We start from the raw sequence: 18,815 nt of genomic DNA on the forward strand, positions 1-18,815 counted from the left end.
ATTGGACTCAAGTTATAGTACAACAGTGCAGTTACAGTTTTAGAGTATGGGATTGTGAGACGGCTATCTCCTTTCCTTTGTGAAGAATGGACCTGTGTACTGTTAGCATGTGTTGCTCTTTACTTCCACTTCAGTTGTCTCAGTGAGGAACCCCACATCTCTGCGAGTCCTGTATTAATAATTCTGAGTCACTGCGAGAGATCGTTGCGTTTTTTTTTTTTCCTTGTGGATCAGTCAAAAATGTCCGACTTTCTCTGCATTGCAGCAAAAACGTTTGACTTACCTCCTGTCCGCCAATCGGAATCATCTCCTCCTTCTCACCCAGCCAATGAACACGCTCCCTCCCTAAAACTAAAGAACGAGCCTCCTTTGTGCGATACTGTAATGATAAAAGTACATGTACATTATGATACGACTGTAATCTTATTTATGAATATAAACAGATATAACATGTAAATGTACCACTAGCTTCGACCTTATTTCATATGATGACGCAGCCTCTGTGTGTGTGTGTGTGTGTGTGTGTGTGTGTGTGCGTGCGTGCGTGCATGCGTGCGTGTGTGCGTGCGTGTGTGTGTGTGTGTGTGTGTGTGTGTGTGTGTGAAAGAGTGAGAGAGTGAGCATGAGTGGAAACTGTGAGTGCCTGTAAAAGCTCAGTGTGTGCTGTATGTCGGGATACTTTTGCGAGTGTTCACGTGTGTTTTGTATTTGTATCATTTGTGTAACAAGAGATGCCTCAGTGTAGTATAACTGTAAAAATTTAAATGTGTAAACCCTGACGCCGAAGCACTATTATGTGTATTATTACCCACACCCACACTTGCTTTTGTGGTCCGCTGGTATACGGTTCGTACCGTCTCCAATATGGGACGTGTGGTTTCGTTTGCTGTTGCCTACTGTTGCAGTTCTCTAAGTATTACTCACATAGATGTTAGTTTTCACCAGGTGACAGAGTTGACGGGCGGAGAGGGGGCTTTTCTGAAATGGATGTTGTTGAGAAGTTGTTGGCAGGGGAATCCTGAGGTGTGATGAGAGGGGTGCCAGTGATAATAATATTAAAAAAAAAACTGTCCTGTGTCACAGTGTCACCCAGTGGATAGAAGTATAATGTCGTGCCTCGCAACAACTCAACAACTGTACAGCTCCCCTTTGTTTATGATCCAATGAAAGCCCCAAGATCAAAACAATATGGACAATATTCAATGTTATATTACGATATATTAGTCCTTGTTCAGTCTTGTGTTTCTCAAAAGTGCAGACATCTGAAAGTGGAGTGAGATAATTTCATCGTTGTACAAGGTGAATCGGATTTTTTTTTTTTTAAGTATACAGCAACATAAGTGAAGCCACTTGATAAATGGGCTTTTTCTGAAATCAAATAGCTTTTATGGAATGAAGATCTCTTATGTGAAAGTGAAATTAAGCAAAAGAACAGATGTAAAAAAAACAACACCAAAAGCTTCATTTACAACAAACTGTTTGTAATGCAAGTTGTGTTATGCTATTTGGGTGAACTGTTGGAATAATTTAAAGCTGCACTACTATTGTTTATAGTAACCATTTTTAAAAGGACTATGTGTGCCGCAGAAAATAATCACCTAACTCTGCAGTGCCTCTAAGCTCAATAGTGCTCCTTTTTTTCTCCATCAGCCACAGCAGGCAGCTGTCAGTGAGAAAGCTTTGATAACTCCACCACCTGCCCAGCTCCAAACAGCTAACAAATTCATTTAGCAGCTACTAGCGAGTTAAGAGAGGGGGGGTTTTTGAAGAAAAAAAACAAAATTTTTTTTGAGAAGGGGGGGGAAAACAAATTAGGATTTGTTCTGTAGGAAAAAAAAGGGAGATTTTGGCGAGATAACAGGAGGGGGAATATCGGACTTACATTTTGTCGGGGGGAGGTTAGAAGGATGACTGCAAATGAATGCTAATGTTGCTCTCTATTTGCTAGATGTGTAAATATACAATTCTATTCACCATAGCAAATGTAGAATGTGATGATACGCCAATATTTATTTTTGGCTTTTTTTCCCGGCAGACCCCAAGTGGCAAAAATAAATAAACACACAACGAAAAAGGTATTCATGCAGCTTTAAAGCTGCTATAAAGTATGTTGGATTTAAAATACTAGCAACAAAAAAAGACAATAAAGCCCCAAAGCATTTTAATTGGGATCGTCAACCAGCATAAGAGCAATTTGAGTAGGGCTGCAACTAATGAATATTTTCGTTTAATTTGATTAATCTGGCGATCATTTTCTCGATTAATCGATCGTTTGGTCAATAAAATGTCAGAAAATGGGGAAAGAATCTGTGTTTCCCCAAAGCCCAAGATGACTTGTTTTGACCATTCTCAAATATATTCCTTTTGCTGTCACAGAGGAGAAAAGAAACCAGAACATATTCACATTTAAGAAGCTACAATCAGAGATTTTTTTTTATAAAATATTACTCAAACCGATTAATCGAATATATATCAATCGAATATTAATCAAAATAGTTGACGATTTAAAATGAGTTCACAACTGAGCGATGCATCTTTGAGATCTTTCAGCTCTATATTTGGGGGACGCAATATATAATCCTAAACATTTGTACACATAGGGGTTTAAATGAAAATGTAATTTTGTTATAGTTAGATTATCTCACTCCGCCGGCAGATCTCTTGGCACCTATTTTAAGAAAACCAAAGACACAAGATTACGTTTGACACAACGAGAATGACGATCTTGCAAATAGTTTGCAATATACAAATAGTCACCCATACGCTTGTTTTGACTAACTACATTATAATCACGGGCTTGGTTAATCATCCGAGCGCTATGGAGTAAAACAGTTTGCTTAGAGCAGATTGGCTTCAAGAAGTGGCTTCACAAAGTGTTGATGTCTGCTGATTAGATTCTGTCCATTCTTATAAGCGCCGGTTCAGAGCGAGAGAGACACTTTGACTTTCCTCCCAAAAATTGCAGACGCAAATGTTTTTTTTTTTGTTTTTCCTGTTTTGATTGCTTTTCTCATTGGATGTTTTTCATGCAGTATCCAATTCCAAACTACTTAGACACAATTCAATGTTCACTCCGTAGATTGCATGTGTCAAAGATGGGATCGCGTGATGGAACTGAAATAATATACGTATATATATATATATATATATATATATATATATATATATATATATATATATATATGGATATGATATGAAATACGGTGTGGTTGTATCAGGTGGAGGTAAACATGAAGTGATGCTGTGTTGCAGTTCACCAGCTCTCAGAAAACCCCTGGACAGATGCACTGAGCTGTGTCACATAATTAAGAACATGGATATTCTACTTTCATTTTGACAGGGGATCATTTGTGCTCGGTTGTGCAACATGAGTCTATTCTTCAACATTACGCTTTGATGTTCATGTAAATGTCTATTTGTCCCGTTTGATGATTTTTCTTTTGATTTCTTTTTTTGTTTTCAATATTGTTAGGCTCCTAGAACAAAGACAATGTAATTATTTTTGTTACATAGAATAAAACACATGGATGTCCAGAGTTGTTGTTGTCGTCTTGCCTTGACCGCATCTTCACACATTTAAACGCGCGCGCGCGCACACACACACACAGTAAGCCAAGAGTATGAGTCACCGTCTAGCAATGATGTCACACTGCTACAGTGATGTCACCATTAATGCTGTTCTCATGGTAACCCTGCTGAGGCCACAATGTAGGGAGAGACAAACACATAAACACACAAAACACAATCTCAAGCCTGGGTTACTACACGTATTTACACACACACACACACACACACACACACACACACACACACACACACACACACACACACACAGTTATAATTTACAATTAAATTTAATGACTGTGGAAATTAATTTTGCCCCTGGTATCTGCGGACTCATTTACTCAGCTGGACAGCAATGGAGAAATAGTTGAACACAATGAAGTGACCCATGAAGATTAAGCTTTGACCTCATTAATCAATATGGACATTTACTTCCCATGAGAGACGGAAACCCTCGCAGACTTTTATTGTGAAAAAACAAACACATTTCCTGTTTTTCAAATGCTTTGATAAAAGGACAATACCCCCCAATTTAAGCTCTCCTTTGAGTTCATGTGTTTTTACCTAGTGTGACAAAAGTCTAATAGGAAAGCCCAGAAACACAACCCTGCCATATGATAAAACATAATTTGGTTATAAAGAATACATTTTATATTAATTAATCCATGTTTCTTATGTCACTGTAGTTATTACAATTTTGGGTGTGTCGGCGATACCATTGTTTTCCATTGCCCCTATCTCCGGCCGTGCATTATGGATCAACATAAATCTATTCTGAGCCTGGCTGTATCAGGCTTCAGCTCAGTAGAAAACCAAACATCACAAACGTGCACACAGAGGCCGCGCAGCAGAGATACAGTGAATCACACTGCAGCAATAGAGGTCATGTTGAAGGGGTGCAGTTTGCAGAGTGGCCACAGGGTGGGGCTGTCAGCTCAACTCTAATGTCCCCACCGTCATGTTACTGACAGGCCATGCAAAGACCATGTCAACGTCAGTGGTTGACTTTACCAGGCAGGGTAAGGCTGATTAAAGATGCTGCTGAGTTGCATTATGGCATATGTGTCAAACTCAAGGCCTGTGGGCCAAATTCGGCCCCTCGCAGATTTTGATCCAGCCCGCATGTCAATTTAGGTTCACAATAAATTTTGGCCCACCTAGTTTTTGTCGCTTTTTCAACGTTTTATCGCTTTTTTCTGAAGTTTTGTTACTTTCGCTGATGCTTTTTTTTGACGTCTTTGCCACTTTGTTTGTTTGATGTTTTTGTCACGACCTTTTATGGCTTTTTTTCTGACTTTCTTAGGACTTTATGTCGACCAAACTGTAAGTGAGAAGACTTTATAAGACATGCAATATTATGGTTAAAGACATTTTACTTTTCTCTTAAAACTTTAGTGCGTAACTTTTTGATATTAATAAACGTCCGTTACAGGGCTAGTATCATGTGGACGCACCGACAGTTTTCTTGTCATTACTTAGAATTTCTCATGGGGGCGGCAGAAACTACACCCTATACCTTTAAATAAAAGCATGTGAATAAACTAAACGTGTCTGGCCCTTGATGTGATTCTTATTTTCCACTTAATGAATTTGAGTTTGAAATGTAGGATCCAATGTTTTTGGAGCTTGACAGATACTATAGGGACTAAAAGTCAGGATATCTTGGCATGTGATGCTTCAATTGTGACCATTCATTTTTAAATGTGTCTCTTGCAAGCCTCCCAACTTTGTGGAAGTGCAATACTAAACACAGGAGTACCCCTTTATATTGTGGTACAGAAAGAGATAAAGGAATCAAACAAAGCATTTTAAAAGTAGTGCCGCTACAGCCAGGACTAAATAATGCTAATAATACTATAAATTATATTATTTTCACTGCTACTACTACAAGTACTTCTACTATGAATAATAATAATGTTGGTCTTAAGCCTTGCGTAAGAACAAATCAGATTTAAAGCTATGGCAATAAGTCCAAAATGAGATTACATTCATTTGACGAATTAACTACTACATGTATTTGCAAAGTTTGAAATCAATCTTTAAGTGGAGCTAGTGTTTGGGTACAGTGACAGGCTTTCACCTCCCTTTTCCCTTATTTATATCAGCAACTATTTGATGTCACAAAACTTTCTTCATTTGAAAACGTAATCAAAGATGATTGCTATTGGCCAAGATATCTCTGGCCTTAATACAATACTCATAGATCACGTGTTCAAATGCCAAACTGTGCTAAACAGCGCCGCTAGCAGCTCTGTGGGGCTGTACTGAGGTACCGCGGTGCTTTGAGCCGGTAGCTATGTTTAGCAGGTAGAATCTTTACATGTTCACTGTCTTAGTTTAGCGGGTTGGCATGCAAACATTTTCCAATTAGCACTAAACACAAAGTACAGCTGAGGCTGATGGGAATGCCACTAGCTTTGCGGGTATTTAACCATAGAGCATTCATAGCATTCAAGTATCGGAATTCTATTCTATTGTGACTTGATGATGATGATGATGCTAGATGAAAAGTCAGGGGATCATCACAAATTTTTACAATTCATCCTGCAGGGGGATATAAATGTCTTAACCAAGTTTCCATCCAATAGTTGCTGAGACATTTCACTCAAAACTACACATGTCAACCTCATGGTGGCGCTAGACGAAAAGTCAGCAGGCTTTTTCCTCTGCGCACCATATATATCTTTTCAAAATGTAAAAGCAATTGTTGAGATACATTTCAGTCTGGAGCGAAGGCGAGGACTGACTGAACAACCGACAGACAGACATTGCCATACCTAGCAACACTGCTAATAAAGCATTTCAAAAGTAGTGCAATTAATAAGTTCTAAATATTACTATTAATACCAATATATTGTTAGTAGTAATTTTAGGATGACTCGTATTACAAGTCATCCTGCTGCTTCTAGGTTACCACTACTGGTATTACTAGTATTGGTATTAGTGGTAATAACACACACTAATACTGGTATCAGCAGTAATAACAATGATATTATCCTCCAAATATTAAGAGTGAATGATGACAATAAACAGAAATATAATTAAATATTGAAAGGCAAATGCACATAATAATTAAACCAAGCATAATGATGTCACGAAACCCATCCCCTTGAGCATGTTTTCCCTGTCTGTCTGGTCTGTTTTTGTGTTGTGTGTTCCTGAACGTACCCTGTTCCGGTTGTTCCGGGCAACGAGTGCAAGGCGGGAATTCCAGGATCACCTGAACCTGCCCTCACCTGTTCCTCATCGGCGATCTACACACCTGGTCCTGATCATCATCACTACACTATTTAAGCTGTGACCTGACATCCAGTCCCTGCCCGGATAGTTAGCCAAACTCGTATGTTGTGCTCGCGTGTCAGCCTAAATTGTTTGCTGGTCAGTCTCTGTTGCTTTTGTGTGTTTGCTTAACTGGTTCCTGTTCCTCTGTCTGCTGTACCTTCACCCTGGAATTCCCTTCACCCCTGCCTGGCAACCAGAACCATCTACTACATCGTTCCATCAAGACTCCCGTCCACCAGTACTCACCTCCCAACCCGTTCGTCGCCACCATCAGCATTCCACCACCCGGACTCACCTGGCTACACGTCTGGCATTACCTTTTTGTCTTCAATAAATACTCCCCTTTTTCACCACCTACCTTGTCCTGGTCTGCGTTTGGGTTCAGAACCTGAGAGTCTCTGACAAATAATTGATGTGTTTTGCCGCGTTCACAGAGTAAGAAGCTCCATCAGTGTTCATCTTTTAGCCTTGAGTAGCCTACGGACAGATCAGAGTCCAAAATGTGCCGCAAAGATGAGTGCGATTTAGAAATAAATCCATAACTGCGCTGGTAGGCAATGAAGTGAAGCCAACATTCAGGTACACTATGCCTTCTCTTTTTTTTTTTTCCAAGTATAATCATACCAGTAATGACAAACTGTAGATCATTAGGGAGTAAGACCAGTCACGACGGGACAAAAACACCCATTTCCTTGTGCTTAAAAGATAAACAAATTTGGATGAAACAAATGACAACAAACCGCAAAGGCATTTGGCCGTTGTAAGCCCTGGCACTGTGTTGTATTCACCATGCACCACTGAGAACACTAATAGCCCTGTTGTACATTCAGTGTACAACCTTGGTTTTAAATGAAGGTTACATCCATTATCTGCTACCTTTAGGCTAATATAAGTCCCCTTACCTTACTCTCAGCTGACATTGGTTTTGACTTTAGTTAGTTAGTTATTTCCATTCTGTTACATTCAAACCGCTATAGATGACTGAAAAACCTCATGTGAAAATGTGTATAGTTAATTTAAGTCTACCACGTTCAGATTGAAGTAGTATGAGAGGAAGTGTGTTACAGTGCAACAAAAGTCAATTAAAAAAGTGTTAAAGACATTCTGCCAATGTGAGATAAAAAAAAAAAAAGCAATATCATCTCAGCCCTTAACACTATTTTGATTTGCCTTCAGATTAAACGGCTCATCATGACAGCTATTTTTTGCTGTGTACTTGTGCCTGAACGTCCCATGAACCTCTTGGCCAAATTGCACCGTCAACAAGGGACACCGAGGGGAGGGGGGGGGGAGTGGTGGGCGGAGCCATGCTGAATAAGGAAGCAGGGCTGTGATTGGTCAGCAGGAGGACAGAGGGGAATGAGCGAAGCAATGGAGCTGTGAGAGTGATTGAATGGGACAGAAAGGGAGCGGAGAGGGTCACAGAGTGGGGAAAGAGAGAGAGACACACACACTGAGATGGCAGCAGATGGATCGCTGCACAGCCTGCAACACACACGTACAAAGGATAGACTGTATGTATGACTGTGTGTGTTTGTTTGTGTGTGTGTAGGGCAATGCTTGTGAATGAGTGACGGTGTAGCAGCAAGCTTCTTTCATGTCCTCTGGAATTGGACGCAGTGAGCAATAATCCTATTGAGGGGGTGGGGGGGGGGGGCGGGGAGTATACAGACAAGTGAACAGGACACCGAAGAGAGCACACTTGTGCTCTTCACACTTCGGCTGCTTTCACAAGTCCAGCAAACTACTGTAGGATGCCTGTTATCAACGTAGAGGAGAATCTCGATAATTGCCACGGACTGCAACGGGACATTTTGCTTATTTGATTTTGCAGACGAAGATAATTGTTTTTTTTTTACAAAAGGTAGCCTAGAGGAGTCCGGGTAGGTTGGAGGGCACCTTTTGGGGGCACAAAGAGGGTGATTTTCTATGGTGAAGATGAGTCTGGACCCTTTACAGGTGATGAGTGGACAGGTCAAAGAGCTCAAAGTTTCCCCTTCGTCCAACGGGGACAGCAGAGGATCATGGGAAGAGAAAGAAGAGTTTGATCAGGACCACTTGGGCCTCACCACCAAGCCAAAACTAGTAAGTCTCCGTGACCATTCATAAATGACCATTCGTACATGTCAGTACACCTGTGTCTATCTGTATTTGTATCTGTGTTAGAAATCTGGATTTTTGGAGTTCAATGTATTGAATTTGTAGATCATCAGTGTGCAAAGGCCTCTTGTTAAGACATTTTACTGAACAACACATTTCTTTCCAAGACCGCTCCATCCTCCTCTCTTCTCATCTGCCCTGTTGCTTCTTTCCCCAGCTTAGTCTTTTGAATCAGATGTTTATGTCACCCATGTGGAGCTAATGGTGCGTTCCATTTGAACAGGGAAGTCTGAATTTAAAAGTTCCTAGTCGGAGATTTCAACTGGAATGCCCCACTGAGTCGGAAAGTCGGAGAACCTCACCAACCCCGACCAAAGCCAACCTCAAAATCCAACATGGCTAATCCGAGCATCAACAGTAGTGAAAGCTCCAGTGACATTTACTTCTGTCTTATTTGGGTCTCATTAAACCAGCCGTACACACAGTAATGTCCAACGTCTATGTTGGGACATGTTGCTGCGGCGTTTGCATGTACAAAATACATTAGCCTAATGCGTTGTTATCAACTGGTATTGCTAACAATGGCTAACCTGGCTAGAGCAAACCCCACAGTGAAATAATGGTTCATTCCGACTTGTTGAACTAGAACGCGGTCAACTTGGGTGTGGCGTTATTCCCAGCCTCCGGCTTCTGATTTCCGAGATAAATGGAACGCAGCATTAAAGTGTAGCTCTGAATGGGGGTGGGAAGGGGGGGTTAGGTAAGGTGAAAGTGCCTTCACAGAGTTTGGTGTCAAGCTCCTATTACGCCCTCCTTCCAAGTTATGAATGGAATTTTAATGGCAGATACATACGTGAAAGCAAAGCATAAAAGTGTGAAAGTGAGAGATGAACGCGCAGAGGAGCCACAGTGGTAATTCAACTTTCTTCAGAACTCATTAATGAACATACGTTCCAGATTTTAGAGGCTATAGGCTAACAAGCTTACCTACATAATTTATCTTTTCCACTGGACTTTGGTCTAGGCTAAGGCTCAGTTACATCTTATTACAGTATCCCTCATAAAGGTTATAATATTATGTATGCCATGGTCTGTATTTCAAAATTTGAGTATGGAACTAAACTCATAGCAGATTAATCAGACAGCATACATGATCAATCAATATATTTCACATGTAAATGACAGCAGTGTTCTGTAGAACTGGATCATAATTTCTAACTGACACTCCAAATGTTCTTCGGTGAAAGTGAATCAGAAGGTATTTTTTCTTGCTTTGATTTAAATTGTGAACAATGTTACTACTTTCCATAGTTAGGCTCCCCACACTGAGGTTTTACCCCACCAGTAGGGCTATAGCGTTGCCCCCAGCAGCTTTGCTTCTGAGAAACTTCACACTTTGCAAAAAGGTTCACATGAATCCGACCCACTCAGTTGCATGGTCTAGTACTGTTTATTGCATTGCAGGACGTCAACATGCTGTACAGAACACAGCAGCATTTCCAGGAAATCAGGGGGACTGAGCTTACTTTGGGTGACTTTGAAACGGAACTGTTGCAATTATATCCATGAAACAGAAGAACATTTGAGTGAGAAAGTGTCACAGGAAACACGAAAGAAGAAAAGAGAAAACAACAAAGTGAGTGAAATACTGGAGCGCAAACTGAGGTCAAGGTACTAGAGCTAAAAGTAGCTAAAAGCAGAGTAATCTCATGCTGCTTGAGGATTAGTGCGGCCACAGTGTTGTATTGTCAGACTGCATTACATTCATGGCAGTGATACTGCTTAACTATCCATCCAAATACTAAATAAATACGAATGAAGATATGGCCCTAATGGATAGCACATATACTGTACATTTTTTACTTATAGTGCCAGCTTAAGTATATACTACATGCGATAATCCATCAGAGGTAATGGACCACACTGATTATAGGCCTTTTATTCAAATTAATGTGAGTTGAAATTAAATAGTATGACATTTACCGTAGTGGATGTCAGCAGTAGGCAGAATTAGTCTTGAATTGTTCATTTATTTCCACTGCTTTATTTGTTACAAACATTACGGTAAAAAAAACAACTTTTGCCCCGCAGCTACAGGTAACACACAACGACTGGTTTTCTCTAACAAAAACATGGCACCTGCGCATTAGCTCAAAACATAGAAATAGAGTACATTAGATCCGTAGCAACTAACCCTCGTTGAATACAATATACGTCAGCAGCAAATCATTACAATAATAGTGCGTTCCATTTGTACTCGGAAGTCGGATCTTCCGAGGTCAAAGTCGGGAACCTTGGCTTTCCGAGCTCGCGAATCGGACAACCTCATAGTACCTTGCTGTTTGTATGAACCAAAAAAGTGCGCTATCCGTTGTTATCAACTGGTATTGCTAACAATGGCTAACCTGGGTAGAGCTAACCTGACAATAAAAAAATCCAACTTGTAAGTGGAACGCATTCCCAGCTCCGGCTTCCAAGTTCCGAGGTAAACGGAACGCACAATAATACAGAAACTCAAAATCATCCCGAGTCAGCTTTGGTTCCTACAGTTACTGTAACTAATGTTGTGTTCTTGTTAGTTCGAAGATACATTTTCACATTTTATATTGTGTGCATGTGTTAATTGTCCAGTTATCTCTTGCTCGATGCTAAATGTGTCATATTTTTTTTGTATTTAAAAAAAAAAAAAAAAAACTTTAAAAAAAACCATAACCCTTTTACTCTTCCTAGGTACACATACTGTATGTTTCCTTGTTGCCTTGTTAGTGGTCACTGTAATATAATGCAATCTATCCAAACAACAACACACTGGATGTATGTGTCACTCCCTGGCTCGCGTGTGATTTTATTATTAGCCTGATTTCAGACAAACCAGTACATTAAGATTGCAGTTGCTGGCAATGTTCACAGTCACACTCCTGTTGCCATATCTGCCAAGGCCTGAATGGACTGCATCATCAGTGGCCTTTTAGTTATCTATAAATACTCCCCCCCTCCCCACCCCCACTGCTACTCACCCCACCACTCCGTCACTCTCTGCTCACACTTTCTCTCTCTTTACTGCTTCCCACTGCTTCCCCTCTTTTCTGTCTCTGTCTGTTGTCTGAAAATCCCTTTCCACTTCTCCTTCACTTTTTTTATTCTTGGATGGATGGAAGGGATGTCTCACAGCCTCAGATATGCATGACTCACGGATCTGGGTTGTGCACAGACACAAGTCGTGCTGATCTGGCAGAGCTCTGGCAGGATTAATAAAAAGGGTAATTAAACAGGGGGGAGAAGAGAGGGGGGGTTCAACGACAACTTACTTTTTTTGTGCTTCAATGGGACAATAAATGTTGCTTCCAAGGTGCAAAATAAAGTAAAAACGGCTACACTTTACTTGAAGGTATCTCCATTAGAGTGAAATGACACTGTCATGAACGTGTCATAAACATTATAAACAAGTCATAAACGTTCATGACATAACGCTTCTTTTAGTAAGCGTCATTCGGTTTTAGTCATGACAAATTATGGTTAGGGTTCATGTGTCATGACAGTATCATGTCACTTATGTAGATACCTTCAAGTAAAGTGTTACCGTAAAAACACATGAAAGTTTAGTCTTCATTCCCAGGAGGTTTAATTATATTCACTTGACTTTGTTGTCACAGAAATCAATAAGTAGAGAGTGATTATGGTTACTGTGGGTTCCTGTGCAGAGGAGCCTTGTGATCAATGCATTCCCGGTGGGTAAGAGTCCCACTGAGAGAGTGCAGGCTATTAACACTAACAGTATCAAATCACAGCACAGAACTGGCCACCCAGACTGCGTGACATGTTATTCATAGACTAAACTGACTCTAATAGATAAGCCGCACCAAAGGTCTCGTACATCTGCGAGGCTGTCGCTGTGCAGTACTCATAAAGAGACCCCTCTGGTGTCAAAAAACTGCCATCAAATTATAAATGAATAGGTTTTTTCCACTTTCACTGAGTTAAATCTTTTAACCAACTTCAGACCTGACCATCACTACCGAATATTCATTTATTTTCAGAATTTCAACCCTTTAAATGCCAGTTTGTTTGTTTACATAATGCCCCCCCCCCCCACATACACACACACAAAGAAAAAAAAGGAAAAGAAATTACATAATTATTTTCTGTATACTAAATGCTAGGTGGATTTTGTATTTCTCCACAGTGTGGAATATGTCAATGAGAAGCAGCAGCGTTGATTTTGATGATTTTGTTGTGCAGTTTCAGATTTAAAAAAACATCTTCTTCTGACAACAATGTCCCCTTCCTAAAACTGCTATAAAAATACTATATATTAATACATTTTTTTCACTTTCACCGAGTTTAAATAGTTTAACCAACATCAATCCAGATCATAACTACAAAATATTCATTCTTTTTGCAGATTTCTTTTAAATGATAAAACAAATCCAAATCCCAAGGTTGCAACACTACACAGTCCATTTTGTCAGATTTGTGTTCAATGCAACTATCTGTCTTCATGTGTCAAACTTGATTTAGGTATCAGGCACTGCGAGAAAAAAAAAAAAATGAAATAAAAGTATCCATCTTAACAGGTCAATTATGAGAAGGTATATTATATGGATTCTATAAAAACTGATACTGTCTTTTTGGATGTATTTGGGGATTGGATTTATTTTCAATGAAACTCAGTTGTAAATGAATGTTGTGTGAATGAATAAAAAACAAACTGTCATTCTGCTAAGGTGACAGGGAGACGAGCCCGGAAGGTGGAGGGAGGCGTGTTCTTCGTAAGTATGTCCCATTATCACGTAAGGTCAAAAGGTTGTGTCCATGGCTACCGAATGACCATCACCGCCACTGCCTTTGCACCTACTTTTAACCTCCTCTGTGGCCGCTGTCGGTTTGCCTGCATGATCACGGACACACCCACTCTACTAACCAACAACCTGACCCGATCACCGTCACACGTGCTGTCATGGTGATTCGTATTGGGTTACACTTTACTTGAAGGTATCTACATAAGAGTGACATGACACTGTCATGTCACTCTTATGTAGATACCTTCAAGTAAAGTGTTACCTCATATTGTACTGGCTGGTCACTGGCTGGACTGAGCTAATAAACCAGCATGTTGGGTTCTGATGACTCCAGTCAAAGAGAGCTACGGCTCTTTGATTTGTCTTCATGCTCCTGTGTTTGTTTTTCCGTTTTGTAAGTTAACTAATGCGCTGCAATAGGCTTAGAAATTTCTACAAATTCTCCCAACGAGAAAATATGTGCTGTGGAAATTTTTCCACAGAGAAAACTGAAAACTGCTTTTTGGACGTATTTGTGGAAACGCCGTCTAAATTTTCAAATATCTGGGTTGGTGTTTTCTCATGGCAACGGTTGAGGTTAAGGGCCGGTGTTGCTAGGAGACATGCTGTCAACTGCTATGCTACTGACTGGAAGACGTCATAGCCTTCTAAAGCCTACGAACTGATATAAGATGTTTATCCCTCTTTTTTTATGTAATGTACTGTTAGCGTTTTAAAGGTCCCACATTGTAAAAAGTGAGATTTCCATGTCTTTTTTATTTAAAGCAGGTTGAGATGCTATATAAATACTTGGAAAGTATCAAAACGTCTAATCAGAGAAATGCACACAGCCCGTATTCAGAAGCTGTGCCTTTAAGCGAGCCGTCAGGACTTCTGTACGGTTGTGATGTCACAACTATTCTATATATATGTAGAAAGTGCCGCTACAGTGCCATTACAGTCATTCCCCGGCTGCAATGATGGTGAAGAGACTCCTAGAGTGCTGATGCGGAAGACCCCGAAACGCTGACCAATCAAAGCAGTAATCATGTTGTAGTAGAAACCCAAAATACATGTATGAAAAATGAACTTGAAAATGAGCAAAATATGGGATCTTTAAGACATCTGTTCCTTCATAACATTGATCATTTGGGAGGACCACTCGTGCTGTTAACACACTTGTACACTCTGTACTCCAATGGAAGCTAGTAAACTATGCTAACCAGCCTCCATTCAGAAAGCCAGGCTCGTTAACCCAGTTTGCTTTCAACTGTCTACCACTAAGAAAGCAGTTTGTCCAACTTCCTTAAGTTTGATCTGAGTGAAAATTGTATTATTACATGACCAAAAGAGGGCAAAGATCCACATTTGTGTATTGTTGCGCATAAGAATAAATTTTTCCGTTACACTCTTGCACTTTTGAACATCCTGTGTGTTCATTTAGTTCTGTCCTGACAAATAGCTACCGTCACATTGACCCTGGGGAGAAGCTCTCTCTCTCTCTCTCTCTCTCTCTCTCTCTTTTTTTTTTTTTTTCTCTCTCTCTCTCTGGTGATACAATCGAGCTAGTCTTCAGTGTGTGGTACAAACATTACCTTTACATATGGCTGTCTTTGTGTGGCAAAAGCATAGTGTCATGTGTTGTTGCTCCATAGTCAAACTGATTGGGTCTAATGTGAACAATCAAAACATGTGTGTGATAAATGCATAAGAATGTATGACATGGGAGGACACTCATATTGTATGCACAGTATGCATGTATATGTGTATAAACATTCATCACAAATCAGTTCAGTGGACACAGACCTGTGTGTGTGTGTGTGTGTGTGTGTGTGTGTGTGTGTGTGTGTGTGTGTGTGTGTATGTGTGTGTGTGTGTTCTTGTTTAACTATATTCGGGGGAATACAGTACACTTGTGGGGTCCTGACAGCTTTGTGGGGCCAAAATGGACCCTACAACTTTAAAGGGCTGTTTGAGGGTTAAGACTTGGTTTTAGGATTAGGGTTAGAATTAGGTTATGGTTAGGGTTAGGGTAAGGGTTAAGGTTAGGCATTTAGTTGTGATGGTTAAGGTTAGGGTAACGGGCTAGGGAATGCATTATGCCAATGCCGGCTCCCCACAAAGATAGTGCCACGCACTATGAGTGTGTTTGTGTGTGTGTGTGTGTGTGTGTGTGTGTGTGTGTGTGTGTGTGTGTGCGCGCGCGTGTGTGTGTGTTAGCAGGTAAGTAGGTGACATGTCAGCAGGCAGTGTTGTGCGATGGAATAAGGCTAAAAAGAGGGACAGTAAATCAGTGTCCCTGTCAGCCTGTGGCCTATTTACCAACACACGGACATGGGGGCATGGACACAGACACACGTGTTTTATTACACAGATTTCTGCCCCTACTGCAAACACACAGGCATACATATTGACTCAGAAGCATCCATTATTTATTGCTGTTACGTACTTTTTTTCCATCCATGATAACACTGTACTACTAAGTAATTAAAACATTATCCCTATTATTACATTTATTAGATCATTATTGGATTTATTAGAGTAATATTTTACCATCAAATTATTATGGACAATATAGAGCCTCTTTTGAAAAATACAAATACCTATGTGTGATATAGTGTACAACACATTCAGCCAAATATTTTGGCTAAGTCGTGTGTACAACCCTCACACAAAAAAGCGCACAAACAGACTTTCACGATCACTGTATTGTACTTTAAATTAGCTCCCCCTCACCCCTTTTTTTCCCCTCCACCCAGACATCATCTGAGTGCAGCTGCCTGCTTATTGGGGCAGCGGGCCCTAAGGCACTAATACCCGCTGCCCCCAAAAGAATGCTGGCCTCTCTTTTCAAACACTAGCACCTGAGTGCAGACACACAGGCAACATGAGACCACTTTGCCATCTAGTACTGTTCATTAGAGTTCATGGAGGAATAGTCTTCAATAACAATTACACACACGCACACACGCACACACACACACACACACAGACCAGGGCTCTGACATTGCAAGTCCTTTTGGTGAGTCACACTGACCACTTGACATACATATTAAAATGTCCTTTCAGTTTTATGCAATATAATTTAACAACAACACAACAACCTCTAAAATGACCAATCAACAGCTTTCTGGCACAGTCTCAACAAACACTGAACATTGTAAGGTTAACAAAGAGAGCATTTGCTGTTGGAAAAGGGTGTTGGGGAGCTATCAAACTAGATCTACCTAAAAAATGAGCAACTCAGAGTATAAAAGTAATTCTGAGGACACATTTTAAAGAGTTGTTACTTGGCATGTAACAGCTTGTATTTAGTTATTGCCGAAACCAGTTGATCTTAAACAGCACCCCTGAGTGCTGAGCTAATTGTTGATAATGTGTACTTGCCAAACTCCTAAAAATGTTGTAACCCTTTTCAATTTTTTTAAATACTGCATACTATACACGGTACTGTATGAAAGGTATTAAGGGGGAAGAGGCAGTGATAAAATGTATTATTATATATGTATATATAAAAAGACTATAGTAATTTTCATGTTTTTGTTTTCGATCCAGGGGTTATTGGTTGCGCACATGGCAAAAAAAATAGTTTTCTATTAAGGTATCAAATGTTTAAATTTGGGGTGAATCATTTTCAATTCTTTATGCTTTTCCAATTTTTGTTATTTTTTGTTAAATGAGATTAAGATATTTGTGTCAGGGTTTTGCAGTTTTTTACTAAGTCAAAGGGGTCAACAGAAAATAGTAGCATTGAGTTGTTCTTTAAATGTTAACCATAAGGTTTAGCCTTCCTCTTTACCCTAATACTTTTTGTACAGTCCCTAAGAGGGAAAAAAACTTATAATATACGTAGAAGATGTAGGTAGGTGGGTAGATAGATAGATAGATAGATAGATAGATAGATACTTTATTGATCCCCAAGGGGAAATTCAAGAGTTGTAGTTGCAGCTGTAGTGTATTGCATTCTTGCTGCCACTGTGTATAATTGGCCATCCATACAGTATGTAATGTAATCTTCTTACCCCATGATTAGAGATGACACCATTCTACTGATGATAGATTTCCATTCATACATTCATACGTCTGTTGTAATGTAACGACATTACAACAGATAACAGCCATGACAATAAGTGAAATGTATCACGTTTGTGCATGCAGCCCATTATTTATTGTGATTTGAAGAGCTCTAATAATTCCTTTTACTGCATGCAAATAAAGTTTGAATGACCCAAGGTCTCACGCAGCAGCATTCTGAAAGCATGCACTTAACAAAAAAGGAAACTTATTAGCCAGGTTTAGTTTTAGGTAAAATTTTGCCCCACAGGTAAAAAATAGGCTGCTCCATTCTGCAGTCACCTTTCATCTCTCCTCCCCCGTGTTTTTTAGTCATCGTCTCATTATTGCTCGCTCATCTTCATCACTTTTTTTCTGTTCCTCTCCATCATACCATTTTCTATCTTGTCTCTCCTTTTCTGCAGCCAAAGCCAGAGAACGCTGTGACCATAGCAGTTTCTTCTCGGGTCTTGTTTCGGACCGAGCGGGAGCAGGAGGTGTATCAGCAGAAAGGGGTGGAGGAGTATCTGAGATACCAAATCGAACACGAAAACGAACCCTTCGCCCCTGGACCCGCTTTCCCCTTCGTCAAGGTTCAAGTCACACAAACACACACTCACACACACACACACTTTACATCGCAGTGTAAACAATATTGTGATCAGTTAACTCAAACCCTCTTTTTTGGGGCTTTACGGGACATAACAATAAATGTTGCTGTGATTCCGAGGTGCAACATGAAGTAAAAACACATGAAAGTTTAGTCTTCATTCCCAGGAGGTTTAATTATATTCACTTGACTTTGTCGTCACAGAAATCAATAAGTAGAGAGTGATTATGGTTACTGTGGGTTCCTGTGCAGAAGAGCCTTGTTATCGATGTATTCCCAGTGGGTAAGAGTCCCACTGAGAGGGCAGGCTAACACTAACAGTATCAAATCACAGCAAAGAACTGGCCACCCAGACTGCGTGACATGTTATTCATAGACTAAACTGACTCTAATAGATAAGCCGCACCAAAAGGTCTCGTACCCTTCTC

General features: G+C 40.1%; 1 protein-coding gene across 2 annotated transcripts in view; it reads left to right on the top strand.

The window, feature by feature from the left end:
- The first annotated feature begins 8,222 nt into the window (after positions 1 to 8,222).
- The window catches only part of nt5c1aa (5'-nucleotidase, cytosolic IAa), a 28,657-nt gene continuing 18,064 nt past the window's right edge, over positions 8,223 to 18,815 (top strand). The window contains exons 1-3 of one of the 2 annotated variants that reach the window (XM_039819782.1): positions 8,224 to 8,931; positions 13,671 to 13,715; positions 18,203 to 18,370. In XM_039819782.1, coding sequence (XP_039675716.1) covers positions 8,776 to 8,931; positions 13,671 to 13,715; positions 18,203 to 18,370 — 369 coding nt within the window. In that variant the 5' untranslated portion in view covers positions 8,224 to 8,775. Of the gene's footprint in view, positions 8,932 to 13,670; positions 13,716 to 18,202; positions 18,371 to 18,815 lie in introns of both variants that reach the window. The other variant, XM_039819783.1, reaches the window with a different exon arrangement.

This window comes from Perca fluviatilis, chromosome 13 (assembly GCF_010015445.1).
Source record: "Perca fluviatilis chromosome 13, GENO_Pfluv_1.0, whole genome shotgun sequence".
NCBI classification, from domain to species: domain Eukaryota; kingdom Metazoa; phylum Chordata; class Actinopteri; order Perciformes; family Percidae; genus Perca; species Perca fluviatilis.